The 27,936-nt window shown below is 62.2% G+C and overlaps 1 protein-coding gene across 5 annotated transcripts; it reads right to left on the reverse strand.

The window, feature by feature from the left end:
* Positions 1–565: 565 nt before the first annotated feature.
* On the reverse strand, positions 566–27,935 carry CIC (capicua transcriptional repressor). Of its 5 annotated transcripts, none has more exons than XM_055551410.1 (21): positions 27,708–27,935; positions 21,750–24,545; positions 9,818–9,967; positions 9,496–9,730; positions 9,263–9,392; positions 8,982–9,164; positions 8,736–8,901; positions 7,697–7,899; positions 7,383–7,608; positions 6,699–6,802; positions 5,230–6,445; positions 4,953–5,140; positions 4,455–4,576; positions 4,191–4,357; positions 3,800–4,090; positions 3,381–3,703; positions 2,845–3,098; positions 2,592–2,746; positions 2,366–2,497; positions 1,661–1,792; positions 566–1,557 (listed from the first exon to the last, which is right to left on the reverse strand). In XM_055551410.1, exons 2-21 carry the CDS (start codon positions 24,532–24,534, stop codon positions 1,190–1,192), a joined length of 7,530 nt encoding a protein of 2,509 aa, XP_055407385.1. In that variant the 5' UTR covers positions 24,535–24,545; positions 27,708–27,935; the 3' UTR covers positions 566–1,189. The 5 variants fall into 5 exon arrangements, with proteins under 5 accessions (XP_055407385.1, XP_055407386.1, XP_055407384.1 ...); XM_055551411.1 differs by lacking the exon at positions 27,708–27,935 and adding an exon at positions 26,922–27,039 and having other exon boundaries at positions 2,592–2,743; XM_055551409.1 differs by lacking the exon at positions 27,708–27,935 and adding an exon at positions 26,922–27,039.
* Position 27,936: the final 1 nt, after the last annotated feature.

Below are 27,936 nucleotides of genomic sequence, written 5' to 3' on the forward strand. Positions count from 1 at the left end.
ATTCTGGGTGACCCAGCAGTCAAAGCCCACCCACTGCTGCACTCTGACCTGAGCTTACCTGTGACTTCCTGTGAAAGCTTTCTGACCTTCCCACCCCCAGCAGTCAGCCCTCCACAGTGTATGGGTCTTGTCTCCCCAGAGAAGCACTTTCCAGGGCTGTATGATAGAGCCGGAAACCAGGAGAGGATTCCTCGGCCTTGGCTGCAGTGCTGGCTCAGGCCACACAGGGGCAGCAGGGGCCACTGGGGACAGGGAGGCACTCTGACCCACCAGCTTCCCACCCAGTGCCCGCCCTGGTGCAGACCTTGCGAGTTCACCTGGAACATCAAGGGTGAACTGCCCTTCTCACAGCACCCAGTCAAAGGCCTTCCCCAACCATGCCTGGCCGAATGGCTGAGTAGGCATGACTCTGCCCACCAGGTTCCACTGATGTAGGGGATGGTACTGGAATGGCATCCCGCTCCTCACAGTGGTTGGGGGCAAAGCCTGTAACCCTATGGCCATCTGGGGGCCAGACTGGTATGACCCACATCCTTTCTCCCTTGAGAGCTAGCAGCCACACAGGTGTGTTAAACAGCTTTAATCTCGGTCATTGCGTCTTCTCAGCACAGTAAGAAATATTGCACATGATCAACATGTTTTGTTCTGGGGATGGGGACAAGGGTGGGGGAATCACCTTCTTAGAAAGTACAACCCAAGTTGGGAGGGCAGAGGGGGTAGGGAGAGAACCCTCCCCGTGCCTGTGGCAAAGTGCAGGAGCCCCCACCCCCAAGCTAACCTGAGTCCAGCCCCTCTGGGGAAAAAAGGGGTACATGAACTCCCCCCTACTCCACAGGCACCTCCCTGTGGCCCGAGGCCCACACTACCCTCCAGCTGGCAGCCCTCACACGAGCCATTTTGCATAAAGTACAAGTGAAAAGGTCTGAAGGTCACACACTCCAGGTTATATACAGGGGCTCGATGGAGGGAGACTGTGCCCCACTTCCCCTCAGTCGCCCCCATCACAGGGAGGGAGCTGTCGGGGGAGGGGGTAGACAAGGGAGCAGGCCTCGTTTCGCCCCCAACTGGAAAGGACGAAATGGCTTTACTGGGGAGGAGGCAACCATCCTGCCCCCCCATTCCTGCCACCTAACATACTGTCCATGTCCTGAGGGGGGTACTGTGGGTCTGGGGTCTTCTCAGGAGCCCCTCACCTGCCTGTGGCAGCTGTGGAGGGACCAGAGGCGGGTGGTGAGGGTTGGGGGGGCCCCTCCCAGCCAGGCTGTCCAGGCCCCGGCTCTGGGGGTGGAGGCAGTGGCGGGGCAGCCGGGGCTGTGCCAGAGTCCGAGCCAGGTGAGGTGGGGTCAGGGCCCCCTGCGGGGCTGGGAGTGGGGACAGGGGCAGCAGCAGTGCCAGTGGGGGGCGGTCCAGGGAGGGGGGCCTCAGCTCCCGGGGGCTGTTCTGAGGGAGTGGCCGCCTGCATGATCTTCTGGCGCACCTCACGGATCTTCAGCTGCAGACAGACCTTGGAGGGGAAGATGTCCGCGTAGCGGGCCTGGAAGGCTGCCGTGGCCTGGGCTGTGGGCAGCAGGGGCAGGTGGGGAGAGGGAGAAGGGCAGGGTGAGATGAGTAAGTAGGCCCCCTCCAAGTCCCCCGCCCTGAGACTCCCAGCTGTGCTCACCTGATGGGAAGAAGCCGTGGTCCTGGAAGAGCTGCATGACCAGGGCCCGGCGCTGGTCCAGGGTGCGCCGCAGCGACGAATAGGGCACTTTCTCGTACTCCAGCTCCCCGAGCACGTCCTCCGCTTCTGTGCCTGTGAGCAGCACAAGGAGCCCGGTCAAGCCTCCTGCCACCGTGCAAGGGTCCACTCAGCCCTCACTGAATCCTGTCTCACAATGGAGTTCAGAGAGGGAACCTGCCCAAGGTCAGGTGGGAATTTAGGGGCCTGTGAAACTCCAGAACCGGGCTTCCCTGGTGGTTCAGCAGTAAAGAATCCACTGGCCAACGCAGGGGACGTGGGTTCGAACTTTGATCTGGGGAGATCCCACATGTCCCACGTGGAGCAACTAAGCCCTCAAGACACAACTACGGAAACCGCTGCATCCTGAGTCTGTCCTCTGCCGCAAGCAAAGCTGCCACCGCAGTGAGAAGCCCGAGCATCTCAACTAGAGAGCAGACCCCGCCCGCCGCAACTAGACAAAGGCCGTGCAGCAACGGAGACCCAGCACAGCCAACAAAGCAGAACACCTCCAGAACCCACCCTTGGCCTGCTGTCCTTGCTCTCAGCGACTCCTGCTCACTCTCCCACCTTTAACCCTGTCCTGAGACTCCACCCCTCTTGGAGGCCCTGGGTCCCCCACAGCTCTGCCTGCCACCACGCCGGCACCTGTGCGGTCAAAGGTGAAGATGTCGCCCTCGCACTTGGCACTCTTGGGGGTGTTAGGCTCCGAGCTACAGCTGGAGCGCCGCCTCATCTTGCGCTTGGGCGAGGTGGGGTCCTCGGGGGCTGAGTCCAAGTCTGTTCAGACAGAAGCAGGCTCAGTGGCCGTGCTGAGGCCCCTGAGGGGCCTCATCTGTCCCCCACCTCCCCCGGGCACCTGGTGCTTGCCTACCAGTGGAATTCTTCCTCTTCTTGCGGTAGGAGCCCAGGATGGCCCGGGGTGAGGTGGCCAGAGACTGCAAGGTGGGCGAGGGCAGCACCTCCTCAGGCCGGAACTCAGGCAGCTCGGCAAAGCGCTCTTCGAAGTCCACCTCTGACAGGACCCTGCTGGAGAGCAGGCAGGGTCACCTCCTCTGCCCCCGCCTGCAGCTGCCCCCTCTCCCAGCAACCCGCACGCTCCACCCAGTCCCCCAGCCCATGCTCACTTGTCCACAGAGTCAAAGGTCTTCTTCAGGGGCGGGGGCCGCACCTTCACCTTCTTGCCGGCACCAGCCGCCTCCTTGCGCTCGGGGGCGTCCCCGGCCGCCCTCCCACTGCCGCCCTCACTGCTGCCACTGCTGCTGCCAGGAGCTGAGGCTGGAGCCAAGGCCGGGCTGGGAGGGGTGGGAGGCTCCCCCCGGCTCTCCAAGCCCAGCCCGGGGACACGCCAGTCTGAAGACGAGCTGGGGAATTTGCTGGCCTGGAGGGTGGGGTGGGGAAGGAGATGGAGAACACTGGGGTCAGACTCACCAGGGCAAGACCCAGAAACAGAGAGGGATCACAGAGATGGATGCTGACCGCTGAGATATAGAACTGTGGGCAGGACCCAGTCATGCAGACATACAAGCCCAAGGCCAGAGGAGAACCCATAAGGGCATGGTTCAGACGGGTAGAGGGAAGAGCAGTGGGACAGAAGGGCAGACAGGAGACAGAGGAGCAGAGCCAAGCAGTGGTGGCCACCCCCAGGCTGCTGGGCACTCACCATGGTCTCAGGGCCCTTGGTGCTGGCCTGCTCCTCAGCAGGTTGGGGCAGCGGGGGACTGCTCCGGGCTGTGGGAGTCCAGGTCTCGGGGGGCAGTGGAGGGGCTGGTGTTGCTGGCCGCCCCTCAAGCTCTGACTCGGACGCTGGGGGCTCACGGGCTGGGCCAGGCTCCAAGGGCTGCCGGGGTGCAGGGCCTGGCCGCCCAGGAGCACCAGCCTCGAAGGAGCCCACAGGAATGCTGGCGATGGCCGCCTTTACTTTCTGGGGGGCCTTAGGGGTGGGCCGCTGGGCCTTGGGGGCCACTAAACTGTAGGTCATGGAGCCTGTGGGTGTAGAGAATATTTGCTAAGCCAGGCTTGACAGGAACCCATCCCCTGGGTCCACCCAGTCAGCCCGTCCTCACCTGGCCTGACACCCACCTGTGGCACTAGGGAAAGGGCTGGCGGGGGCCGGGGTGGCAGCAGTGGGTGCCGGTGGGCCCTTGGGCAGGATGGGGGCAGCAGGTGGGGTGGTGCTGGTGGCCACAGTGTAGACCAGGCCTGGGGGAGCCTGGGATGGCTGGGCCAGGGGTGCTGAGGAGGTGGGTACGGGGCTGCCAGGGTAAAATGCTGTGATGACGGGACCACTGGCAGCTGCGCAGGTGGGAGGTAGCTGGGGGCTGGGCACGGGCGACACGCCCACCTGGCCAGGAGCCAGCAGTGGGGCTTGGCCTGTGGAGAGAGAGACGGCAGAGGCAGGAGACCAAGTTAGGGCCTGGGCTGCCTCGGCCCCACCAGTGGTCCCCAGATGCCAGCCAGGCCCACTCCTCACCTGAAAGCAGGGGCTGCACGAAGGCGGGGCCACTGGGCCCCAGTGAGGTGAAGCCAAGGGCGACCGAGCTCGTGGGTCCGTACGAGGTGACTGTTCCAGGCTGACTGGACGCAGGACTGGTGCCCAGGGGCAGCGCATGCCCACCTGCTGACTGCACATAGGTGATTCTGCCACAGGGAGAGGCAAGGGGAAGGCGTGAGGAGAGCCGGCCCCCCAGAAACCCTCCCCTGCGCTGACTCCCAGATGAGGGCTCAACTGCTGTACCTGGTGGAGGAGGGCAGCAGGACCTTCTGAGGCTGCGAGGCGGGGCCGGGGAGTGGGGCCGGGCTGAGGGGCGGCACCAGGCCGCTGGGTGTGCTCACAGGCACCGGAGTCAGCTGGATGATCTGCGGGCAAGGGAACCATAGGCGGAGCTGAGCTGGGGCCCCAGAGTGAGGCAGGGGAGGCCTGAGACCTTGGAGGCTGGATCTCAGCAGAGACATGGAAGGGAGACATCGGGCTGGGGCTAGGGAGGATGAAATTAAGGAAAAGACAGCGAGAGGCTGGAGACACAGAGAAGGGACAAGGGACAAACGATGAGAGCAGAATCAAGATGCTCAGAGACATCAAGCCAGACAGTGAGACAGAAACCCAGACACCAAAGGGGAGAAAAGGAAGAGAGCGAACAACGGGCAGACACAAAAACCACGGGACGCAGAGACCAACGCCCAGAAGGGAGGAGCAAGGGACAGGAGCAAGGGGCCGCCACTGAGGTGCCCTTACCTTGCTGGGTGGCTGAGCACCGTTCTGTACAGGTACTGAGAAGGGCGGGCTCACCAGGGGCAGTGGCTGGCCGGCCCCGCCTCCCCGCACTGACATGCTGGGGGTGGCCAAGGGCACGAGTACCTTCCCGGGCAGCAGCTGGGCTGAGCCACCTGGGGGCGGGGCCTGTACAGGAGACACTGACTGGGCTGCAAGTTAAGAGACAGGAGAGCAGGTGGTCACACAGGAGCGGAAGCAGCTGGGGCCCGCTCCTCGTGCTGCCCGGCCCGGGCCTCACCTTTGGGGGGCGGGGCGGAGGGTACGGACTGCAGGATGGGGATGCCAGGAGTGGGTGCGGTGGCAGCCAGGACTTTGCCGTTGGTGGAGGTGCCCGGCGGGAGGGTGAAACGGATGCTGGTGGTGGGGGCAGGGCCGCCGGGCGCCGCTGCCTTGGTCCCAGGGGCCGGTGCCACTTGCAGTTGCTGGGGCAGCGTGGGCAGAATGTACTGCACCTGGGTGATGCCCCCAGCCTTGCCCAGGGGACCCGGCTGCAGGATGCCCAGGGGCATTGGCCCATTGGGGCCACCCCCAGCACTGGCCCCAGAGCCTGCAGCCGCCCCGCTGCCAGGGCCCCCCTGGGCAATGAACTGGACAGCAGGTGGCGCTGGGGCCCCGTAGCCCGGGGTGCCCACCAGCAAGTTGGTGACAGTGGCCGGCGCCTTCCCCACAGTGCCCAGGAGAGGCCCAGCCACCAGGTGTGGGGCCGTGGAGGTGGCAGCTCCTGACTTCTTGTCCGAATACACTAAGCTGACGCCCAGCGGGGAGCCCCCCAGTGCCCGGGACCCAGTGCCCGCCTCAGTCCTGGCGCCAGCTGTGTCACCAGGAGGCGCTTCGGGCCGGCTGGCAGCGGGGAAAGGCTTGGAGGCGATGGGCACAGGAGTGCTGCTGACGGGCCGCACCACGTTGGTGACCATGGTGGCAGCCGGGCGGGACAGGGGGGTTGCTGGGGCCCCGTAGGCCAGCGAGGGTGCTGGGGCTGAGGGCACGCGAGCTCCGCTGCCCTCCCGTTCCTCCTTGTTTGAGGGCAGGACCAGTGTCTGCAGGACGCCTCCTCCCCCGCTGGGAGGCGCCGCGATGACTGAGGGGCCTGGTGGCTCCAGGCCGCCCACGCTTTCAGGTCTCTTGCGACGGAAGGTGGCAGGATCCGTGGGGAGAAACCGGGTGGCCTTAGAAGGTGTTGCTGGGCCCCCAGTTCCAGGGGGTGGGGGACGGAGGGGGCCTGTGGTGCTGCCCTGACCTGACTCCTGGGCCTTGAAGGTCCCTGAGCCCAGTGGGAAGGAGGTGGTGGCTGAGGAGGAGGAGGCAGCGGGCGAGGATGCAGAGGAGGTGGGCCCATAGCCTTTGCCGAAGCCTGCAGGTGGATCTGGGGGCCCTGGAGGCTCAGGGTCCAGCGACGGACGGCAGTGAGTAAAGGAGGAACGGATCACAGGCGAGAACACCTTCCGGCCAAAGCCCTGTGTGGAAGGAAAAAGGAGACACAAGCATGTCAGGGGAGCCTGGATACCCACACCCTGCCCATCCCCATTTCCATGTCCTGCTGGCAGCCAGGCCAGTTGAAGGCCTCCACTCATCCAGGCTGAGACGCCCATGGGGCAAATAGCTCGCCCTCTCTGGGCCTTAATCTTCCCCCCTTCTTGACACACAGAAAAGGAACATTCTCCCACCCAGGACACGTGGACCAGACAACAGCAAGTCCCAAGCCCTCACCTTGCTGCCCTCCGGGTCCTCCCCAGAGCTGTCTCCACTCTCGCTGTCAGTCACCCGCTCCTTGCACTTGAGGTCAATGTCAGTGGTGCCGAAGCCGTCGTCAGCTGAGGGAGCAGATGCAACAGTGTTGGCAAAGGGCTGGGCGCGGGGCTGCCCAGAACAGAGGGTCTGAAGCCTGGCTCTGGCCTCAGCTCTGCCCTGTGTTGGCTAAGTGTTGTCCGGGAATGCTATTCCTCAGCCCAGGTGTGCCCACCTGCCTGCCGCCAGACCCTGAGCAGGGAACGGCACCTGATCTATGCCCCAGTGGCCCAGCCACGCTGCTGTCCTCAGGCTTCCGGTCTGGCCTGCAGCTTCTTCTTTTTTTAACATTTATTCATTTGGCTGCACTGGGTCTCAGTCACGACACTTGGGATCTAGTTCCCTGACCAGGGATCAAACCTGGACCCCCTGCACTGGAAGCATGGAGTCTTAGCCACTGGACCACCAGGGAAGTCCCTGACCTGGGGCTTCTCGAGGGCAGGGCTGGACTACCTCGGTAGGGCCTGAACTGAACAGGCCCAGGATCACAAACAAATGGGGAAGTGAAGAAAAAGGGGCCTAAGGACCTGAGCCAAATTTCCACCTACTTTCCCAACCTGAGCCTGCTGCTCCCCGGCTAGGACTCTGGGTCCTGAGACAGCTTACCAATGACATCGTCGTCCCCCTCCTCCTCACAGATGACCATGCGTTCCTCATCACTGGTCATGTCCTCACTGGCTGCACGCTGGGAACGGGAGGCCCGGGTGGGGAGCAGTGGGGGCCGTCCACTGGCTGCCAGGGTGCCTCCCTCCCCAGGCGCCGCAAAGGGGCCCGGAGTCCCATACTGGGTGGAGGGCTTTGGGCCAGTGTAGGACGCAGGGCCAGACACCATCTGCAGGGCAAGTGCAGGGCGAGTTCAGCCAGGGCAGTCACCTCCCTCCCTGCCCGTTGCCCCTACCCCTGCGGCCTGCCCTCCAGACCTGAGTCAGTTCCTGCAACGCCTGGCTGTCTACCTCCCCACCATCCAGGCTGTGGACCCCGCTGTGGGAGAATGCGCGGGGCCGGGCTGAGCCAGGTCCCCCAACAGCGTGCAGACGCTCTGCCCCACAGGAGCCGCTCCCCGGAGCCTTGGTGTCCGAGCTCAAGAGTGTCTGGGCCGTGACAGACAGGAGCTCTGAAGACACTGCAGGGCGGGAAAGAGACAGGGTTACAGTCAGGAAGCCTGCTACCAGCACCTAGGCTGGCCAAAACGTCCACAGACACTTCTAGACACTGGGTGGAAGCAGGTGGGACTTCTTGGGCCACCAGGCAGAAGAGAGGCACCACCCACCAGCCCAGCATTTCCCACTACTTCCTGTCCTCTGGGGTTTTGAGGAATGAGCCCACTGCTCCCTGGGAGGCAGCCCTTCTGAGAGGAGAAAAGCCTGGAGACAGGTACATGCAGCAGTGCTTAACCAACAGCCACTGGACTGTCTGAGCCTCTGTTCCTTGGTCTCAGAGCAAAAGGAACAATCCCTCGCAGGACTGTGGCCCAGAACCCAAGGGATCTCCAGAAAAGCGCCTCAGAGCAGTGCACTCTATAGACACTCTCAGTCAGTAGCAGTAGCCAATAAGGGCCTTTTCTGACTGCGGCCCTAAGAGCCAACAAGCTGGGGTTTAAATTCAGACTCGGCCACTTCCTAGTTTTTTGTGACTTGAAGTAAGTGATTCTGCCTCTCTGAGCCTCAGTTTCCTCATCTGGAAAACGGGCTTTGGTTTTGAATGCTAGACATTACGCTCTAAGAAGTGTCTGTCACGTAGTAAATGCTCAGTAAATGGCACTTGATGATGAGATTTCTGTTTGGATGTGTGACCTCCCTGGACCTCCCTGACTCCTTCACCACAGCTCAGTGTCAGGGCCTTTGCGGTGAGGGGCTCAAAAGGAATGAAGCCGAAAGGAGCTTCTGGGGAAGCGGGCTGAGCAAGCGAAGGGGAGACTGGTGGCCCACAGGAGGGAAGAGGGCAGAGGGGCTCACTGACCTCCGGGGGCAGCGGCAGTGCCTGTCTCCGACATGCTCCGCTCCCTTGGCTCCTTGTGCCCTCCTGCCAGCCCTAGGCTCGTGGGCTTGGCCTCTGAGCTGGACTTCTTCCGGTCCTTGTTGCACCACTTCCAATCTGGGTGGGCCTTAAAGTGGGCCTCTTTCACCTAGCAGGAAAGGGCAAGGAGACCCTTCACTCATTCGCCCGACAGGAAGAAGCTGAGGAGCCGAGAGGTGGCGGCGTTACCTGGAAGGCCAGGTCATGGTACTTCTGCTTCTCCTTGGGCCCCAGGGCGTACCACCACTCGCCCAGGATCTTACTGACAGTCCGGTTGTCCTGGTTGGGGTGGCGCTGGTGGACCAGGGCCCGGTGCCGCTTGCTGAAGATCATGAAGGCATTCATGGGCCGCCGGATATGGTCCTTCTCCCGCTGCAGAAGACACCGGCCCGCAAGGGATTATTAGAACCCGGAGGATGGGCTGGGTGGCCTCAGGGTGAGCTGGGGACGGACGGGTGGAGATGAGACACCTTGTTGGGGCTGCGTCCATCCTTCTCTGAAGAGGAGTCTCGTTCCTTGGGCAGGGCGCTGAGGGACTGGGTCCGGCGTTTCCCGGGCGGCAGGGGCAACTGGATCTCAGGAGACATGATGGAGAGGAAGCTGTGGGGAATGAAATGTGATGGAGACAGAGCAGCGGGGACAGGGAGAGCTGAGTCTCCGGCCACGCCCCCTCCTCCCTGGTCCCAGGCCTCAGGGTACTCACGCATCGTCGTGGTCACTCTCTGTCTCGCTGTCCAGCCGCGGCTCTCCTGGCGGTCCAGGGGCCTCCTCCTCCGTGGTGGGAGGGGGGCCCTTCCCAGGTTCTACTACCCCCAAAGTGTGGGGGGGTCCGGGCCCTGGGCTCTCAGGGCATGTGGCTCCAGGGGGCCGCCCCGGGTCAGCATTCCCTGTCCCGCCCGGTGGCTGCTCGTGAGCAACGGCCGCCGACTCAGCAGGTTCTGGGGGCAGAGCAGCGGGCGAGTCAGAGGGCTCCGGGGCCATCCGGACCCCATCCCCAGGCCTCCCCACGGCCCCTCGCCCCTCACCTTTGCTCTGGTTGGAGGCCACGGGGTGGCTGGCAGGTTGCTGGGCCTCACTTGGCTGTACAGAGGGGTCAGGCTGGCTGGGGGCCAGGAAGGGGACTAAGGAGTGCCAGGGGAACACGGCCACAGAGCGAGGTTCCACATTTGTCCACACTGTAGGAAGGAGTCAGCTGAGTGGTGCGGCAGGAGAGCTGGGCCTTGACACCCCCCTCCACCCAAAGCAAGCTCTCTTCCACCCTGGACAAGGCGCCGCCCCCTCTTCTTTACACCCTCTTCCCCCATCCCAGAGCACCCTGGGCTCGGGCATGCGACATCACTCAGGAAGAGCTCCTCGCTGACAGATTTCTAGATTTATAAGAACAAAAACAGAAGCAGGGAAAGAGCCCTCACACCCCACGCCCTCCCCCACCTCCACCTCCACCAGCCTTGCCACCAGGGACCAGGCCAGAGGCACAACTGGCTCCTGTCACAAACCAGGCCATGTCTGCTTGCCATCTCACTCTCTGAAGACCTTAGCGAGGCTGGAGACCCTCCCCCAGTCGCACCCATTCCCGTCACCACGCCTCATCCGACAGAGCCCCTCAGCTTGGCCCCACATTCCCTTTCTCTTTTCTTGAAGCAGATGGCCCAACCTCCTCTCCCACTCCTCTCCTTCCCTCCTCTCCCTACTACCCACAGGGCATAGGATCTCAGGCCTTTCTCCTTGCCTCCCTCCCCCTACCACAGACCCCAGGGACCCAGACCTGCCCTTCCCAGGCTGGGCACTGGTGGCTCCAGCATCCTTCTCTTTTCTCCTCAGAGAGAAGTCTACTAATTGTGAAGAGGCCTCCCCACCTCCCTCACTTGAAACTCCTGCGCTTCCCTCCAGCATAGTGGCCAGCCCTCTTGCCCAGAAAGATGGGAGGGTGTGGTAAGCTCCTCAGAAGAAAAGGCAGGGACAATAGAGCAGACAAGAGAATTGTTATGGGACCCTGCCCAGGCAAGGCAACAGCGCCAGGTGTTTCCTTGAGAATATGCACAGGAAGGTACCTCCCGCACCAGGGGGCCAAGCTTCTGTTCCAGGTGCTGGGTGATAAGAGAGCCAGCCTGAGGCTGCGGCCCACCCCTGGCTGGACTCCTGGGGCTGGCCCAGGCTGGCAGTGGGTCTCCTTCTCACTGCCAGCTCCCTGGGGAAAGTGGAACCCACAGAAAAGGCCCCTGCTAGGGGAAGACCATGAAGACAGGAGGAAAACGCCCTAGCCCCGGTCCCCATCACTCCAGGCTCCCCCTGATCTAGATCAATTTGACCTCAGCTGACCCCCCCCAACCAATGCCTTTGGAAGGCTAGCCTCGTGGAGCCCCTATGGGAGACACTGGCCTCAAGACCTGCTTCTGTGAGATGCTGCCAAAACAAGAAGTAGACATCAAGGCAACAGGAGACGGACAAAGAAGCCAACACTGGAGAGGACTCTAGATACTATGAAAATCCCATCCCTACCACTGGGGCACTGGAGCCCCACAAGCCTGCTGGGCCTTCAAACCCACAAGAGCCTTTAGAGACCTGGACAGGTCCCTCTCTTCACAAAGATCTTGCCTCCTGATCTTCTGCTGGATGAGAAAGAAGAGGCCCAGCAGACAATGGGAGGACCGTCCTTTGCTCCTGTCCCTCCTGAACTCCTCTCCAGCGCACTACCCTCCAGGTTCCTAGGTCTCGCCCTCTCTCTCTCTGAAGAGCACACCACAAACACATCACTCTTGAGCAGACAGTGCCTCACTCACAAACCCAAGACCTCTCCTTAGCCCACTTCTCAATCACAGCCCCCAGCGCCTCCCCACTCTGTTTCACACCTAGAACCAGGTCTCACGCTGCTACGATTCTAACCCATGCTCCGGACCAAGGTACTCTGCACCCTTCACCTCCTATGACAACATACCTGTTCCACCCCGCACCTAAACCCCACAGCTGTCCCCAGCTACGCCCCACTCTGCACTCTTATCACTCTGCTACACTCCCACCTGCTGTCACTAACCACTTGGCCCAGCCGAGCTCTGTAACTTTCCCCTCTACTCTGCCGCTACCGTTCTCTTACTGTAACCCCATCACCATTACTCTGCACTCAGCACCCCGACATCTTGACCCCTGCAGTCCCAGGGCCCAGGCGCTACTGACCGAACATGCCGAGGCCACGGGAGGCCGCGCCGGACGCGGGCACCAGGGGCCTGTGGGCTGAGTACATGGTCCGGCGCGGGGGGGCCCGGCCGGGGCTCGCGCCTCCTCAGCGGCCGTCGCCGTTCCGCCCGCCGCCGGCTCCTCGGCCGCCGCCACTCGGGCCCGGGGGGAGCTGGAGGCCGTTGCCACATGCCCCCCCCCCCCACGCCGCCCCCCTCCGGCCGCCCCACGCGGGGGTCTCTGCCGGGCGCGCCTGCGCACAACGCCGCCTGCCTCCCGCCGCCCAGGGGGCGGGGGGAGGTCAGAGCGCGCCGGCCCCGCCCCGCCCCCCGGCGCGCGCGGGGGCCGTCACGGGGCGCGCGGCACGGGGGCCATCGGCGCCGCCCCCTCCTTCTCCCTCCTTCCGCGCGGAGCCGGGCGGGCGGGGCAGGTGGGGCGGGGCGCGGCGCGCGTGCGCGGGGGCGGCCCCCTCCCTTCCCCGTTCGCTGGCTCGCTCCCTCCCTCCCTCGCAGCTCCGGCGGGTAACGGCTCTGGCCCCGCGCGCCCCGGCTGCCGGCACCGCGCCCCGCCTTTCCGGGCCTGGGGCCCGCGGCTCAGCGCGGGGTCGGCCTCCGGCCCCGGGCGGGCAGACGGACGAGCGTGCGTGCGTCCGTGCGCTCCGAGCGAGCCCCGCGCCGAACCACCGCCGCCTCCCCGCCCCGCCACTACTACGCGCTCCCCTCCCCCCGCCGCGCCTCCCCCCGCCCCTTCCCCGCTTCCCCCGCGGCCTTCCGCGCAAGCCCGGCCCACCGCGCGCGAATCCATTGGCTGCCGCCGCCGCGCGCGGGTCAGGCCCCGCCGCGCCCGCCCCCATTGGCCGCCCCGGGGGAACGTCAGTCATATGCAAATAAGGGCAGGGCGGGGCGGGCTCCGGTTGGACCCAAGCCGGCCCGGGGCGGGACCGCGGGAGGAGGGCGGCAGGGAGGGCGCACTGCAGTAAAGGCACCGAGCCAGGGGGGCGGTTCGGGGCGCCGTGCTGCAGAGGCCCGGGGCTGTGGGTGGTACTTGTGTGTGTCCAGTCCGCGCGAGGAACACGCTCACGCGCGGCTCGGCCCACCTCCCTCACGCCCACCTGGGGCGCGCACGGCCCCGCAAGGCAGACGAACTGCATGTAGCCCTCACCAACTCTCACAACAGCAGTGACAAACTCACACACACACACACTCCTAGACAGACTTTCCTACCACACCCTTTACCTTATACACAGCCCAGGGTCACATGTACCCTCCCTCTTACACTCTCACACGAAGTCACACACCTAAAACACTTCCTCACATAATGTACTACCTCCCATACTAACCGTCCATCATGCCCCACCCACAGTCACACTCGTGCTCACCCATCCTCTTCACATCACCCATTTCATACATGCCCTGTCATACATGCTTCATCAAAGCATATCCTCACACATCCCTGTGAATCATCATACAAACATGCGACATATTAAACAGGCAGAATTTTCTCCTACACCTCATCACAATCAGTTTGTCCACTGCACACACCCTATGTCCCTCTAACACAACCAACACTCGTGGCCTTCCTGGCACTCCCAATCCCAACACAGGTGACTCTCTCAAGTGCCATCATACTGACCCCACACACTATATAAACTTACCCCAGTGAGCACTACTTCAGTACCCTGGCTCATCAGGTATACAAAGTGCCATGGCTGTTCACCATCATTGAGCAACCCTACCTGACACTTGGCGGCCACCTGGGGCCCTCCACCTCACAGTGTAAGGCAGTGGGCCACCACTCTAGGTTGTGAGTCACTCTTTTCAGAAGAAGGAAGAGGAGAAACTAACACTGGGGCTGCTCCGTTTGGGGAGCTTGTATGCATGACCCTGTGCGTTGAATCCTCACAATCACTAGGGAAGTACACTTTATTATGCCCATTGTTCAGATGAGAAAGTGAGGCTCAGAGAAACAATAAATGGTGCAGATCATGCAGTTGGGACATAACAGCCCAGCACTCCAACTCAAGTGCTCTGTCCGCTACTGAAAATTCAACCTCAGGGTGGACATAGGCAGAGACTCCCAATCCAAAGGTCTGGGAATATGTTCAAAGATTCGGAGAGACTGATGAACTATAAAAAAGTCAGAGGGTACACAAAGAGTCACAGACAAGGTCTGGGGCCTACCAGGCAGAGAGGCAGTGGCCCTGGATCACGCAAGGGGGCCCTGAGGTCACATCCTGTGAAGGCAGAGGCCTGGGGTCACAACTGGGCAGGTCAAGACTGCACAGGCTCAGATGGACCGAGACTGAGCTCCTACACAGGTGGAATCAGTGACAGGCACAAACTCTTCCCAGCCTTCTGCACCTACAGAGATGAAGGCATGGAGAGGGGGCAAAAACCAGGTAACCTGATCCCAGAGGGAAAGGGGAGGTCTGTAGCCCTCTGACCTCCAGTGACTGCAGGGCCAGACTCTTGGCTGTGAGCCTGGAGAGACCAACAGAGGGACTATTAGGTGACCACCCCCTCCTCCCTATGCAGCCCCAGACTCAGACCCTCCATTACCTCACTGCCCCAGGGACTGCAATGTGAAGCAGAAATCAAGGCTGAAATCAATGTGGCCTGCTCTATCTCCCTATGGCTGCCCCCTCCTCTCCCCACCGGTGAGTCACCTCCTGGCAAGTTAACCCCTTCCCCACTGCAATGCAGCTCAGGGACTGAGCTCAGAGGAACCCTGCCCCCAGTACCCCCACACTTCTGCTGCGTGAGAAAAGGAGCTAAGCCTGGCACAGGAGGGAAAGAGGGCCCCAGACATCTGGGAGGGTTGCACATCTGGTAGAAAGCAGTGCCCACAGAGGAGGGATGGGAAGAGGCCCCTTACAGGGTAGGGGACAGCCAAGTGGGGGCCCAGCCTACCAGGGAGGGGCCGGAATCCTGGCGGGAAGGGCCCCCCTGCCCTGGGCACTGGGCCAGCCCTATACTTAGTTTCCATTGTTTGGAATGGAGGAACCCTGGGTGGGGGTGATTAGTAGAGAAGAGGGAGCAGTTCCGTGTCTTCAGCCATCCCCAACTCTAATTGGGGCCTCCCTGGTTGGAAAATGCTGAGGAGGTTCCCCAAACCAGGGCCTCAGCCCCATCTGAGAGGGAGTGCTTCACCACCCTTCACTCAGAGCAGGTAATGGGCAGAACCACAGTGCTGCTCACCCCTGCACTACCCTGTAACCAACTCCACAAAAGGTTTGGCCCCAAACAATCCCCAGGGCACCACCCCACCCCAGCCTGGGGACCAGGAACCCAGACAGAGACAGCAACTGCCACCCAGGGTGGCACAGGCTGAGGCCTGCCCAGAGCCCTGGGGCGCACAGCCAGGGATGCTGACAGACTGAGGGACAGGCAGACATGCCCTGAACTCGCGGGCCCCCGTTTATTGAGCCCGAGAGGCACCGCGCCCTGCCGCCTGCGGCTCCCCACCCTGCTCTCCAGGCCCGGGTCCCCGCCTCGGCTCACCACCCCGGTGTCCCCAGCTCCCCTCACCCGCTCTCCACATACACACCCACCCACCCACCCCGGGCGGAGTCGGCGACGGCCAGGGTTGCCTGGGGAACGAGCCCAGGATTGGGCTGGTGCTGCTCGGGAGGGATGGGGGCCTAAAAATAGCGCCGGGGTGAGTCAGTGTGAGTGGGGCTGGGGTAGGCAGGGGGACCAGAAGGGAAAGAGAGGCAAGCGAGAGGTGTGGGGGAGGCTCCCCAGGGATTGGGAGATGGGCGGGATAGGATGGAGGGAGGGATGTGGATTTGGGGGTAGAAAAAGGAGTCAAGGGGGAGTGTACAAGCGCCGGGGCTGAAAGGGCTGGTCCGCGCGGGCTGAGGGAGGCGCCACTGCCTGGGCGGAGGAGGGGGCGCCGCCCTGCGCTCTCCTCCCCAACCCCGCGCTCACGAGATTTTCCACTCGCCGCCTGGCCCCCAGCCAGCTCTTGGCGGGCCCCACAAAGCCGCTTTGTGCTGGGAGGGCGGGCGGGCGCCTGGCCGGTCTGACACCCACGCGGGCCGCGGCGAGGCGCGGGCCAGCTGGCACCCGAACTGTCTGCTGGGGGTGGGGGGAGGCCCCCACACCCAGCCCGAGAACGCGGCCGCGCAAGGGTTAATGGCGCAGGGGCGGGGGAACAGATCTCGACCAATCGGCGTCGGCGGGAGCGACAGTGACCAATGGGAAGACCCGAGGCCAGACGCCCCGGGCCTACCCCCTAGGGCGCGGGAATGGGCGCGGCCCTCACTGGGTGCAGGTCTGGATCCACAAAGCCCCCGATGCACCCTCCTTCCCTGGCTGCTTCGAGTACAACAGGCTCAGAAGGGGGTAGGATCTTGCAGTCAGGAGGTGGCACGATCAAGATTTGAGCCCCGGTCTGCCTGGCTTCACGATTAGCTTTTCCACCGAAATGGGGAGACGGGGGTTCCCTGGCCCAGGCCCCCAAGCGGAGCGGGAACAGGGTACGGGGTGCGGGCGGAGGCGGCGGCGCGGCAGGCGAGGGTCCAGCCGCCTGCGGTGCAGCCGCTGCCGCCGGTGGTAATGGGAGCCAGACGCCGTCGTCGCCGCTAATGCGCCTCCCTCCCTGCCACTAATGGAGCCATTAATGCCCGGGCGCCGGGGGCTGCGGGCCACACACCACCGCGGCGTTGCGCATGCGCGGGCCAGCAACCCCAGCTACCCGCCGCCACCAGGAGGCAGCCTGACCCCTTGCAGTGCCTGGCGCTCGGGGCTCTTCCAAGAAATCTCCAAGACTCACTCCTACCTCAAAAGAGCCTCTTCTCTCCTCTCTCTTGTAATTCACCCTCTTCTTCCCAGGCTAGGTCTCCTTCCTATCCAGGGGTCTTGGACAGCCTGATCCAACCCTTTCCCTCTGCTCTAAACCGTTTCTAGGCTCTTCACGGGGCTGACACTCAAGTGTGGCTCGGCTGTACCTGTCTTCCTTGGCACCCTTCTGCCAAGCCTAGACCCCGTGTCAGCTCCAGCCTCAACTGGCCACTTCAAGGCCATGCACTTTCACCTCTCCTGGCCTTTGCTCCTGTGGCTGCCTATGCCTGGATGGACCTTCTCTTCTACTTCCCTGAAATCCATTCATTCTTCCTGTTTTAGCTCCAGTGTCACTTCCAGTGAGAAGCCTACCTGAACCTCCCTCATCACCTCATTCATTAAGCCAGAGTTGCCTCTCTCCTCTGTCCTCCCCTGGCTCTGGGCCTCCCTCTGCTCATCGTTGCCTGTGCCTGCATCCACATATGCCTTTCTAACCCACTTTATCCCAGGGCTGCTCAGCCTGGGCCAGGGAGAGAGGTGAGGAGGTACTTCTGGTGGGAGAGAGGGGGGTTATTGTTTGAGACAAAACAGAAATTCTGGTTGGGCAGAGTCTGGATCTGCGGAGTCAGGAGGATTCCCCACTCCCACCCCGCCGCCCCCCTGGCTCTTCTTGGGGCCTCATTTTCCCAACGCACCCAAGCACAGTGGGTGGATACTGCTTGGTCTCTGAGATTCTGCCTGTTGGGATGGACTACTCGTGGGACTCAGTTAAATGGAGCTGGCACCAAAGTGTCTTCTGAAAGGTGATGGGGGTGGGGGTGGTAGGGGTGATCCGGATCATGCCCTCAAGCAGGTGGGTGGGCAGAGGAACTGCTTTCCTGCTGCTCCCCCACAGCCGGATCTCCTAGCTTGGCCCCCAAAGCCCCCGCCTTCCTGCCTGTCTTGGGAACAGGTGCTTGGGTGTTGATGGGTCTGTAGGATAGTTCCCGACAACTCTAAGCAGCTTTCAGGACAGGAGTGGACATTTAATTTGTCAAGGACCAAGAAGGGGCCTTCAGGCCTAGACATTACTCCAACATTCCCCAAAGAGGGAGCAAGAGACCTGGTGCTTAGCAACTCTCCAATGACTTAGAGGAACAGAGTTCCTGATGTGCACAGAGTGGGAGTGGGGACTAGGATAGGGAAAGCAGGTCTGTCTAAAGAATGGGAGGAGGAGGACCAGAGAGTAGGCCAAGGCTGGACCAGAGATAGAATCCCACAATTGGGGCGGGGGGTGGGGGGCAAAAGAGAAAGAGGGTGAAATGAAAGCTCCAACAAGAACTGATATCTAAGGAGGTACAAACCAGGAAAGTCATAGAGAGCGACTCAGGGAAAGCCAGACAGAAGAAGTCCACAGAGGAAGGCTCAGGTGCAGAAATGGAGACCTGGGCAGAGACAGACATAGGCACCCAAGGGAGAGACAAGATACGCAGTGGCTCAAACAGGCAGATGGGAAGACAGGCCCAGGAAAAGGGGCACTGCCTGTCAATACGGGGAACCCAGGCAGAAGCCAGGATCTGGAAGGCAGGCCATGCGAAGTACAAGGCTGAGACATCTGGCCTCCTAGGCCAGGGCTGTAGGCCCTGGGGTGGCTTCCTCTCCGGGGGAGCAGGCGGGAAGAGTCAGAGGGAGGTGGCGATGGCAGCTGGCTGGCCCCGCCATGCACAGAATGCGGAGAATGCCGGCCCGCCTGCTCCAGCAAGTCCCCCAGCGGAAGCAAATGCCTGGCAGGGGGCAGAAGCAGGCAGGCTGCCCTGGGCCACCCCCTCACACCTGCTGTCCTGACAGAGGGTCAGGCCCTGGCATGGGCGGGCCAAAGGGTGATAGGTTCACTGTGCCCCTGAGCACAGTCTGCCGTGTCTGGGCCTCAAGACAGAGAAGGCCCCAAGGTGCCTACCTCCCAAGGCTTTAGGGAGGCCTCTGAGAGAAGAACAAAAGGGCCCACTGGCTGGGAACCTGAGGGCAGCCTGGATACCTCAGCATGGGTGTAGTCAGGGAGGCGCAGCTCAGAACCGCCAGGACAGGCACTGGACAAGTTCTGACGATCAGGTGGCTTCCAGCAAGGGGCCTCCCCTCCCTGAACCTCAGTCCCCCTCCTGCTACTGACGACAGGGCTGGAAACTGGTAATCCCTATTTTGTAGTGTCAGGAAGTTTCAATCAGACAGCCCCATCCGTGAGGCTGGGCAGTGGTATATGCTCAATAAAGCGAGCTACTGTTATTGTTATTGTTATCGTTATCATTACTGAGAGTAATGGGCTCTGGCACCAAACAGTCAGGGTTCAAATCCTGGCTCTCCCTATTCCTAGCTGGGTGACCACGGGCAAGTCACTCTGCCTCTGGGACTACAGTTTCCTCCTCTGTCCAGTGGAACTAATGGTCCTGCTGAGCTGGGGTGTGATCACGACTCAGTGAGTAAAAGTGCACTGAGCACTTACTGAGCAGTGTGCCAGGCACATGCATGGGTGGTACTCAATAAAGCATTATTACTCTTAGTTCTGGTAGCAAGGGTCCTGTGATCTAGATTGAGAGATCTGATTCAAGACACAGTCCTTCCCCTCCCTGGCTGGTGACCTCCATCAGGTGACCTCCACCGCCTTCTGTCAGGGCCTCACTTTTCCTCATCCGGAAAATGGTAGCAGGAACCCTGCCAGACCACCCTGGTAGGCCTCAGGTCACCCTCCCCACACAGCTGCAGTGAGGGTCATGACCCAGCGGTGCTATATGGGAAGGCAGTGTCGGGGCTGCAGGAATGTGGGGGGTGGGGGGCTGAAGGGGATGGTTATAGAGTCCTTCTGCTTCAGTGTCTTCATCTGCCTAAGGACAGAAATCCCTGCTGTGCCCACTTTGTGGAATTTTGCTCGTATCAGCTACAAAATAACAAATGTAACAACGTTAGGGGCGAGCAAAAAACACCTCAGTAAATGAGCATGAGGGGAAAGCGCTGTCCCTGTGTCCTCTGCCCTGGGTCTGGGCTGGAGCTGAGTGAGGGCAGGGCCTGGGCTCCTTCCTACACTAGTCTTTGTTCCAGCCCAAGACACAGCGGCTCCTACCAAGATCCACATGTCCACCTCCTTCTTCCCTGGGCTCAGGGGCTGGAACTCACCCTATATGGTACAACCCTCCAGAGTTCCCTAGTGCCTTCAAGTCTTAGAAGGACCTTCTATGATCTGACTTTGATGTGCTGCTCACCTATGCAGCCACACATCCCAACACTCAGCCACGGTCTAGAGCCCTTGACTTTGCAGATTCAACTTCCTTTAAACTTTGGCTCTCGCCTCAAGGCCTTTACACAAACTCTTCCCTCTACCTGACGGTCCTCCTGCCAGCCTTGCCAGGCTCCCTGCTGCACACCCTTCAGGCCTCACTTTAGAGGGCTTTCCTGGTGGCTCAGACGGTTAAGAATCCACCTGCAATGCAGGAGATCTGGGGGTTCGATCCCTGGGTTGGGAAGATCCCCTGGAGAAGACAATGGCTACCCACTCCAGTATCCTGGCCTGGAGAACCCATGGATAGAGAGGAGCCTAGTGGGCTCTAGTCCACGGGGTCGCAAAGAGTCGGACATAACTAAGCGATTGAGCATGCACTCATGGCCCCTTCTCCAAGAAGTCCTCCCTGACCACCCCAGCCCTGACCACGCTGGACAGCCACTATCTGGAGACAGGTCTGTCTACTCCAGGAACCATGAGCCCTGTGAGGATGGGGCTGTGTCCTTATCATCAACCAGCACAGGGCCAGGCACAGAGAGGGCCCTCAGTCAACAGTAAATGAATAGGTAAATAAGAAAAAGATGCTTGGGAAGGGGTGAGTGACGGGTTTGTCGCCCTCCATGAAAGTTGCTCTGACAAGGGCCAGGCCAGATGGCTCTCCAGCCCCATCTCAGAAATGCCTCGCCCCCTACCCCAGGCCTCAGCCCTCTAGCCACACCGGCTGTCCTCAGCTGTGCTCCTTCTGACCTCAGAGCCTTCCCATCAGCCTCCCAGGAGGTTCTTCTGTCCCAGGGTTGCAGGTTCCAACTTCTCCTCCAACCCCTGGCCTACACGCCCTGTCCTGAGGGCAGCCAGACTAGGTTCACCTTGGGAGGCATGCCCGCCACACCCCCGGCTCCCCGCCAGGGCACTGACCACACCTGTGCTATTTACCAGGTACAGCAGCGAAGATGAGGTCTCCAGGCCTGGGCCTGCCACTACCTGGCAGAAGGACCCACTGGAGCCTCAGTCTTCCCATCTGTAACCAAGGACTGTGGCCAAGTGGTCATGAGCCAGCCAGCCTGGGTTTGAAGGCTGGCTCCGGGATTTACTAGCCACATGACCCTGGGCAAGTAACTAACCTGACCTCAGTTTCCTCTTTTTTTTTTTGGCTGCACCATGCAGCAGCTTACAGGATCTTAGCTCCCTGATCGGAGATCAGACCAGGGTCCTCTGCAGTGGAAGCGTGGATTCCCAGCTACTGGATCGTCGAGAAACTCCCAGTTTCCTCCATAGGAGCCTACTCACAGCAATATAGGAGCCTACTCACAGCAAGGTTCAGTATGCTGTGAGTGCTACGTTAAGGGGTGGGTGTGAGGTAGCAGAGATAACCCACTCACAGTGCTTATCACGGTGATGCCCCTGTCAGTTCTCGGGCCATGAGAGTTGTCATCATGATTACCATCTCTGTTACCCCATCAGCTCTACTGGGGGGTGGGGGGGGGGCAGGTGCTGGCTTTGAGCCTGCACTCTCAGGAAAGTTCTGCTGACTGGTAGACCCCAACCAGGAGGCCTCTGGAAACACTGCACTGAGCCTTCAAAGTCCACATGCTCAGCCTGACACAGGAATTCCCATGGGAACTTCTGTGCAGATGGGAGGCCAGCCTCCCCTTGAATGCCCCCTGGGGTGGGGAGCTCACCTTTCTTGAGAGCCACTTTGCCAGTCGCCCAGTACAAAATGAGCCCTCACCCAGCCCCTCCAACAAAACCTCTTACCTGTCCCAGGCCGGCCCATGATGACTTCCTTTTTGGGGGCAGGATGGCTGGTATAGCTGCTGGGCACCAGGACAGGCAACAGAGCAGCGGGTGAGGGGTGGAAGGCCACCGGCTGGAAGGGTGAGGAAGCCAGGCCAAAGGTGGGCATCGGCTGGGCCACGGCAGTCGGCGCAGCTGGAGGCACAGTGATGGGTACGGGGGCAGGCAGAGGTGGGGGCAGACCAGGCTTCCCACTGGCCACCCCTGGGGGCACCGGGGTCTCTCGGCAGCCCCGCCCGGGTCCCCCGGCCCGGGCCTCACTGCCAGTGCCCACCTCCCCGGGGAACTTGGAGGGCAGCGGCACGTCAGGGTTACGGACGATGACAGGTGAGTCCCGCTGCACGGCAGGCACCCGGCGCACGGAGGGCCCAGGGTCCGAGGTCAGGCCGGCAGGTGGGGGCAACAGCAGCAACGGTGAAGGCTGGCGGGAACGGGAGAAGGGCACGGCGGGCGACACGGCTCGAAAGCCGGCTGGCGCGGAGGGTGCAGGTGTGTGGGACACCGAGTCCACGCCAGTGTCTAAGCTGTCACTCTTGGGGAAGTCTGGGGCAGCTCCTCCACCCGCTGCGCCGGGGGCCCCCAACGGCCCTGGGTGGGGCAGCAGCTCTGTCTTCCGTCGCCCAGGGCTGATGGGCACAGTAAAGGTCAGGTTTGTCTGGAAGGTGGGGAGGATGCCAGAGGAATGGCGCTCTCGGGGGGCAGGTGGCGGTGGGTGGGGGCCCAGGTCTGGTGGCGTCAGCACGCCCGCCTTAGGGGTGCTGGCGCTCAGGTGGCGGCTGCGGACAGCGGTACGCTGGATGACAGGCGAGGCATTGATGGGGCTGAAGTTGGCGGGGCGGAAGCCGAAGAGTGGCGAGGGCGAGGGCGACGGGGCTGGCGAGAAGGGTGACTGTGTAGACACGGGGGAGAAGGAGGGTGTGCCCGAGCGAGAACTGCCCAGGGACACCAGCATCACCGCTGCTTCGCACTCGTCAAACTCAAAACGAGACAGGTCGGCGGGGGCCACCAGGCGTGGACGGGAGTCTCCGCGGGCTGCCACGCTGCTGGCCTCGCTGTCCCGTGACGTCTCATCCCCCCAGTCGAACTCGGTGCTGCCCTCGCGGGCTGCCACGCCCGCCGGCCGCCCGGCCCCACCCGGGCCACTGTCCGCCAGGCCCTCCATCTCCTTGGTTCGCATGGACAGGTGACGGGAGCAGTAGCCCCGCCGCTGTGACTCCTTCATGCAGCCGTCTCTCGAGCACAGCCGTCGCCACTGCTTGCCGTTGAACTTCTTTCGGATTCCGTTGGGCGTGCAGACCACGTCGCCCTTCTTGTACTTCTGCTGGGCTGCTGTCAGGGGTGTGCGGGCCCGGGCAGCCGGCGCAGCCCCCTTCTCCAGTGAGGCCACACTGCTGCTCCGGCTGCCACCCTGGCTCCCCTCCTGGCACGGGGAGGGCTGCTCACCCGGGCGGCCTGGGCCTGCGAAGGCAGGGGACTTGGGTGGTGGTGACAGGAGCTGGGGCGGCAGTGGGAGCAGAGCCGGGGTGCCCAGGGCGGGCGGGTGCTTCTCCTCACCCTCCTCACAAGCCCCAAGGTTGCCACCGAAGCTGATCTTGGAGACCTCGGCATCCTCAGGCTGCTTCGGGTCCAGGGCAGCAGGGCAGGGGGGCAGGGTGGCCCCGGGCTCGGCCTGCTCCTCCTCAGGGCCTGCCGGGGGCTTCCTTGGAAGGGCTTCGGGCTCCCAGGGGGGCCGCAGCAAGCGGAGGCTGGAGCGGGCCACCCACACCGCCTCCTCGGGCTCCCGGTGTGGTGGCTGAGGCAGCTGCGGCAGGGCAGCTGGGCCTAGCTGGGAGCTAGGGCCAGGGCCGAAGCGGACCTTGTAGGCGGCGGGCTTGGTGGTCACCTCCACCACCACACCCTCCCGGTAGGCCGCCATGCCGGGCTCCACGCAGGTACAGACTGCTGTGCCCACCGCCAGCGCCCCCGGTGGGGGCGTGGCATCCAGAACCACATCCACACCCCCGCCAGGCACTCCCTCATAGAAAGTCAGGGCCCGGTCCCCGTGGAACTGCACACCCAAGTCCTGGCTTCGGCGCACCTGGCGCACCACAGCCGGCAGGAAGAGGCCGTCCCCGCGCCGAGCCAGGACTCGCTGGGACCGCAGCTGCCGCAGGTCGTAGCTCCCGCTGGTGCTGCCAGGGGTCCAAGGGCCCAGACCACAGGCTTCGGCCGGCTCATCCTCCAGGTCGGCTGAGTGCTCGCTGGCTGTGTCGGTGGAGGAGGAGCGCGTGGAGGTGGGTGGCCGTGGAGGCACCCCCAGGGCGCCGGCTTCGTCGGGGGTCCGTGCCCGCTCTTCAGGGGCACCTGCCGCTGCACTGCTGCCACTGCCGGCGCCGTGCTCCTCTACATACTTCTTCTTGGGTGCTCGTGACTTGAACGTGGCCGTCTTTCGGCTGAGTGATGGCTCCCAGCGGCCTGCCTCCCCCTCCACCTTGGGTTCTTCAGCTGGGCCTGGGGCCGGGTCATCGGCTTGCAGCTCCGGGGGCAGCCCCTCGGCCCCCAGGCCCCGCTCAGCTTCCTCCTCCTCGCCCTCCTCAGCCTCTTCTGGCCCTGGCTGTTGCTGCTGCGCCTCGTCGTCTTCCTCCTCTGGCTTGTCCCCCTCCCCAGCCCCTCGCCGCCTCAGGGCCTTGGCCCTGGTGGCTGGTGGGGACTTGCCACTGCTGCCAGAACCTGGAAGGCTGGTGCACGCCTTTTTCATGGGCTTCATCTTTTGTCCACCTGCCGGGTGAGAGGACAGACAGGGATCATTGGGAGCAACCTCAGGAACCCCCCCAGACCCAGTGTCCCCCAAGACTTCCCACTTGCTGGGGCTACTGCCTCAACTTCATGATCCCCAAGGTCTCCCGCCTGGCTGTGTTCCTGTGGGCCCTGGCCGGCACCCAGACACAGACTGGCACCCATATGCCCTGAGCTATATGCTCTGGTTCCTTGGGAACCCTCACATACTCTACTTTCTCTGCAGAGGACAGTAGGTGCAGGCACACACTCTGACTGCCTCAAGGGAACCACGACTAAAAGTAACAGTTCACACCTATGGAGCACTCACTCTGTGCCAAGCCCTGGGCTAAACTTGCCTTTATTAACCCATTGCATCCTCACCACAGCTCTAAGAGGCGGGTGCTACCATCAGCCGCATTTACACAGGAGGAAATTGGGGCACAGAGAGATCAAGCCACTCGTCCACATCCATCCGGCTAGGAAATGGCAGAGCTGAGATCTGGACCCAGGTAATCTTGCCCCAGAGTCTCCTAACCATTTCAGTATGCTGCCTGTCACATGATCCAGAGGGCACGCTTCCTTGCACTGTCACTGCCCAGAGAACACACGCACTCACACACACAAATGTACAAGCACACAGTCACAGAAAGGGAGGTGACTGGGCTGCGATGTGAGCCTCTCTCTACTACCCCCACCCCAGCCCCGGGCAGCCTGGAATGGCCGGGCATTGTGGGAAGGAGTGGGCAGCTGCAAGTCCCAAGGGACAGTTGCCCACTCTGTTCTGCACCCCAGGCCTGGCAGGTACAGCCATCTCCCCAGATACTGGCGGAGAACAGGCAGGGGCACGTCTGGGGCAAGAGCTCATACCCAGTGCTACCACAGGGCTGTACATAAGCGCGCGCGCACACACACACACACACACACAGAGCACACACACACACAGAGACACAGACATCACATAGTGGGACACAGGGCTACACCCCAGGGTTTCACGGTCCCTCTGGATGGGAGCCTGCCCCTCCCCCCACAGCACCCAGCGTGATACCCGAAAGCCCAGCCACCCCCCTTCTGGCCTGCTTGCATCCCCGCCCTGCCCGGGCTGGCTCTGGCAGGGTGGCTGAGCCGACTAGGCCCCCCTGGTCCCCAAATATGCTCTAGGACTCCAGGTGGGGGTAAGTGGGAGAAGGTCAAAGACGGCAGGACAAGCCCAGCAGGCCAACCTCACCCACTTCCTGAACAGTCATTACTGCCCGCCCCCTTTCAGGCTGCCCTGAGAGAAGAGAAGGGAAAAAACTTTACTCTGAAGTGACTAAAAGAACCTGAGAGGCCAAAAGGGGGGCCCCGGGGAGGGTTGGGGGACCCAGGACCATAAGCCAAAGAAGATCCGAGGCACCCCTGACTCAGCCTTCAGGCTCCTACGGGACCCCGACCTCATGCTCTCCCACTTGGGGCCTGCTGCTGCTTAGGAGCCTGCAGTCCCAGGCTGCCCCTTCTCTGAGCCAATCCTGGGGTCCTCTCGGGCAGAGGCTGGGGGCCCTGGGGCTTCTCATAATGGGGCAGGCACCCAAGTATCCGGGAGTTGGACAGCCACCACCTTCTCCCACTGACCCGCTGGGCCACCATCCTGGGCACTGAGACCGGGCCCAACACAAACCTTTGCATACCCCACCCAGGGCTTACAACCACACTGCCTGGTCCAAGTTCTTCACACCAGAAACCAAGCCTCTTTTTTTCCCCTGGGGCCTACTCTCTTCCTGTCCACCCTCTCAGGATAACTCCCACCCAAGGCCCTCTTGGGCCCTCACCTCCCTCAGAATCGAAGCAATAACTCCTGAAGCTCAGGCTAGCCCAGGCTTCTCAGGGTCTCGTGTCCTCTGCTCCCATCAGGCCTCCTGACACCAGCGTCTCTGCCACTCTCTTTCCCATCCTGTCACCATCTCTATCTCCACCTCTCTCTTCGCAGGCCCTAGGCCCCCTCCTCTGTCACTCCCTCCTTGTCACCCTCATCTATCTCTGTCACCCCCTCCTCCCAGTCACTCTCATGTCAGCCATCTCTAGACCTGTCACCTTCTCCCCCCATCACCTCTCCTTGTCACCCCCTCCAACTCTGTCCCCTCTCTCTCCCTGTCACCCTGATCTAGTCCTGTCACCCCTCCATTCCTGTTACCAATTCTCTGCCCACCACCCACCCCCTCCTTGTCACCCTTTTTCTGTCACTCCTTCTCCCCACCACTTCCTCTACTCCGTCCCACCTTCCCACCATCCCACTCACCCCTTTTCCCCTGTACCCCTTCCCCGTCCCTGCCACCTGTCCCCTCTCGGCCCCCAGCACCCCAAATCCCCCCTGCCTGTGTCAGCCCTGGCCCCGCCCCTCACCTCGGGCTCAGCGGGGTTTCGGGGCGGGGGGCCGTGGCCCCGGCTCGGTCCGGTCCGGTCCCTCCCCGCCCCCCCTCCGGCTCTCCCTCTCGATTCTCCCTTTTTTTTTTACTCCAACACACAAAATGGTGAATGGACCTGCAACAGCTGGAGCAGTCAGCCAATCAGCGGCCACAACCCCGCTGACCGGCGCCGTCCTAGGCCAGTAGATACTCAGAGCCTGGTCGGCTCCGCCTCTCAATGACGAGCGACGCTTGCCACAGCCAATCGTGCCCACCCGGCAGCGCGAGGGGGAGGGGCCAAAGTCCAAGATCGGCCTCCCTCTGGGACCGACACCAACCTGAGCCTACGACCGCCCGATCAGCCTAGGGTCCTGCCCTACAACAAGTGATGGACATCAACGTTGACCAACCGTAGTCTGTCTTAGTTCAGAATGACGAATACAGTACCCAGTCGTCTTGCACTCTAGGCCGGAACCCAGCCTCTATGAAGGACAGTAGCCAATGAAATGAAAGAAGGCGGGGCTAAGGGACCGGCTCTCCAATGAGCAGGCTTAGAAGGCGTGGCCTGAGCGTTTGTTGACCGGCTGGTCGCAATTCCTGCTGGGAATGGTAGTCTTCTTACGTCTCTGGCCCATAGTCGACAGTACATGGCAGACTACAACTCCCATGTGACAGAGTGCCTGGAGCTCTGAAGAACCCGTGCGAGGAGAAAAAGTCGAAAGGGCAGTTCCTCGTGAGTCTCACTGGACGCCAGGAGCATCTTAGACCCAGGGCCCCGACTCACCCGGACTCCCGGCTCTGGCGTCGCTGCTGGCTCCTCTCAGTGGCGGCGGTAGCGGCACAAGGGGGAGGTGCGAGGAGCAGCCAACCGCCACCCTCGAGCCCCGTAGCCAATCAGCAGCAGTCGGGGCGGTGCAATGACCTCACCGGGTTCTACTCTCTTACCCCTCCCCCACGTGGTTGTTGCTGCTGGTAGCTGGGAGTAGGGAAGTTTGCGGGGGGAGGGAAGGAGA

The sequence above is a fragment of the Bubalus kerabau genome, chromosome 17, assembly GCF_029407905.1.
Source record: "Bubalus kerabau isolate K-KA32 ecotype Philippines breed swamp buffalo chromosome 17, PCC_UOA_SB_1v2, whole genome shotgun sequence".
NCBI classification, from domain to species: Eukaryota; Metazoa; Chordata; class Mammalia; order Artiodactyla; family Bovidae; genus Bubalus; species Bubalus kerabau.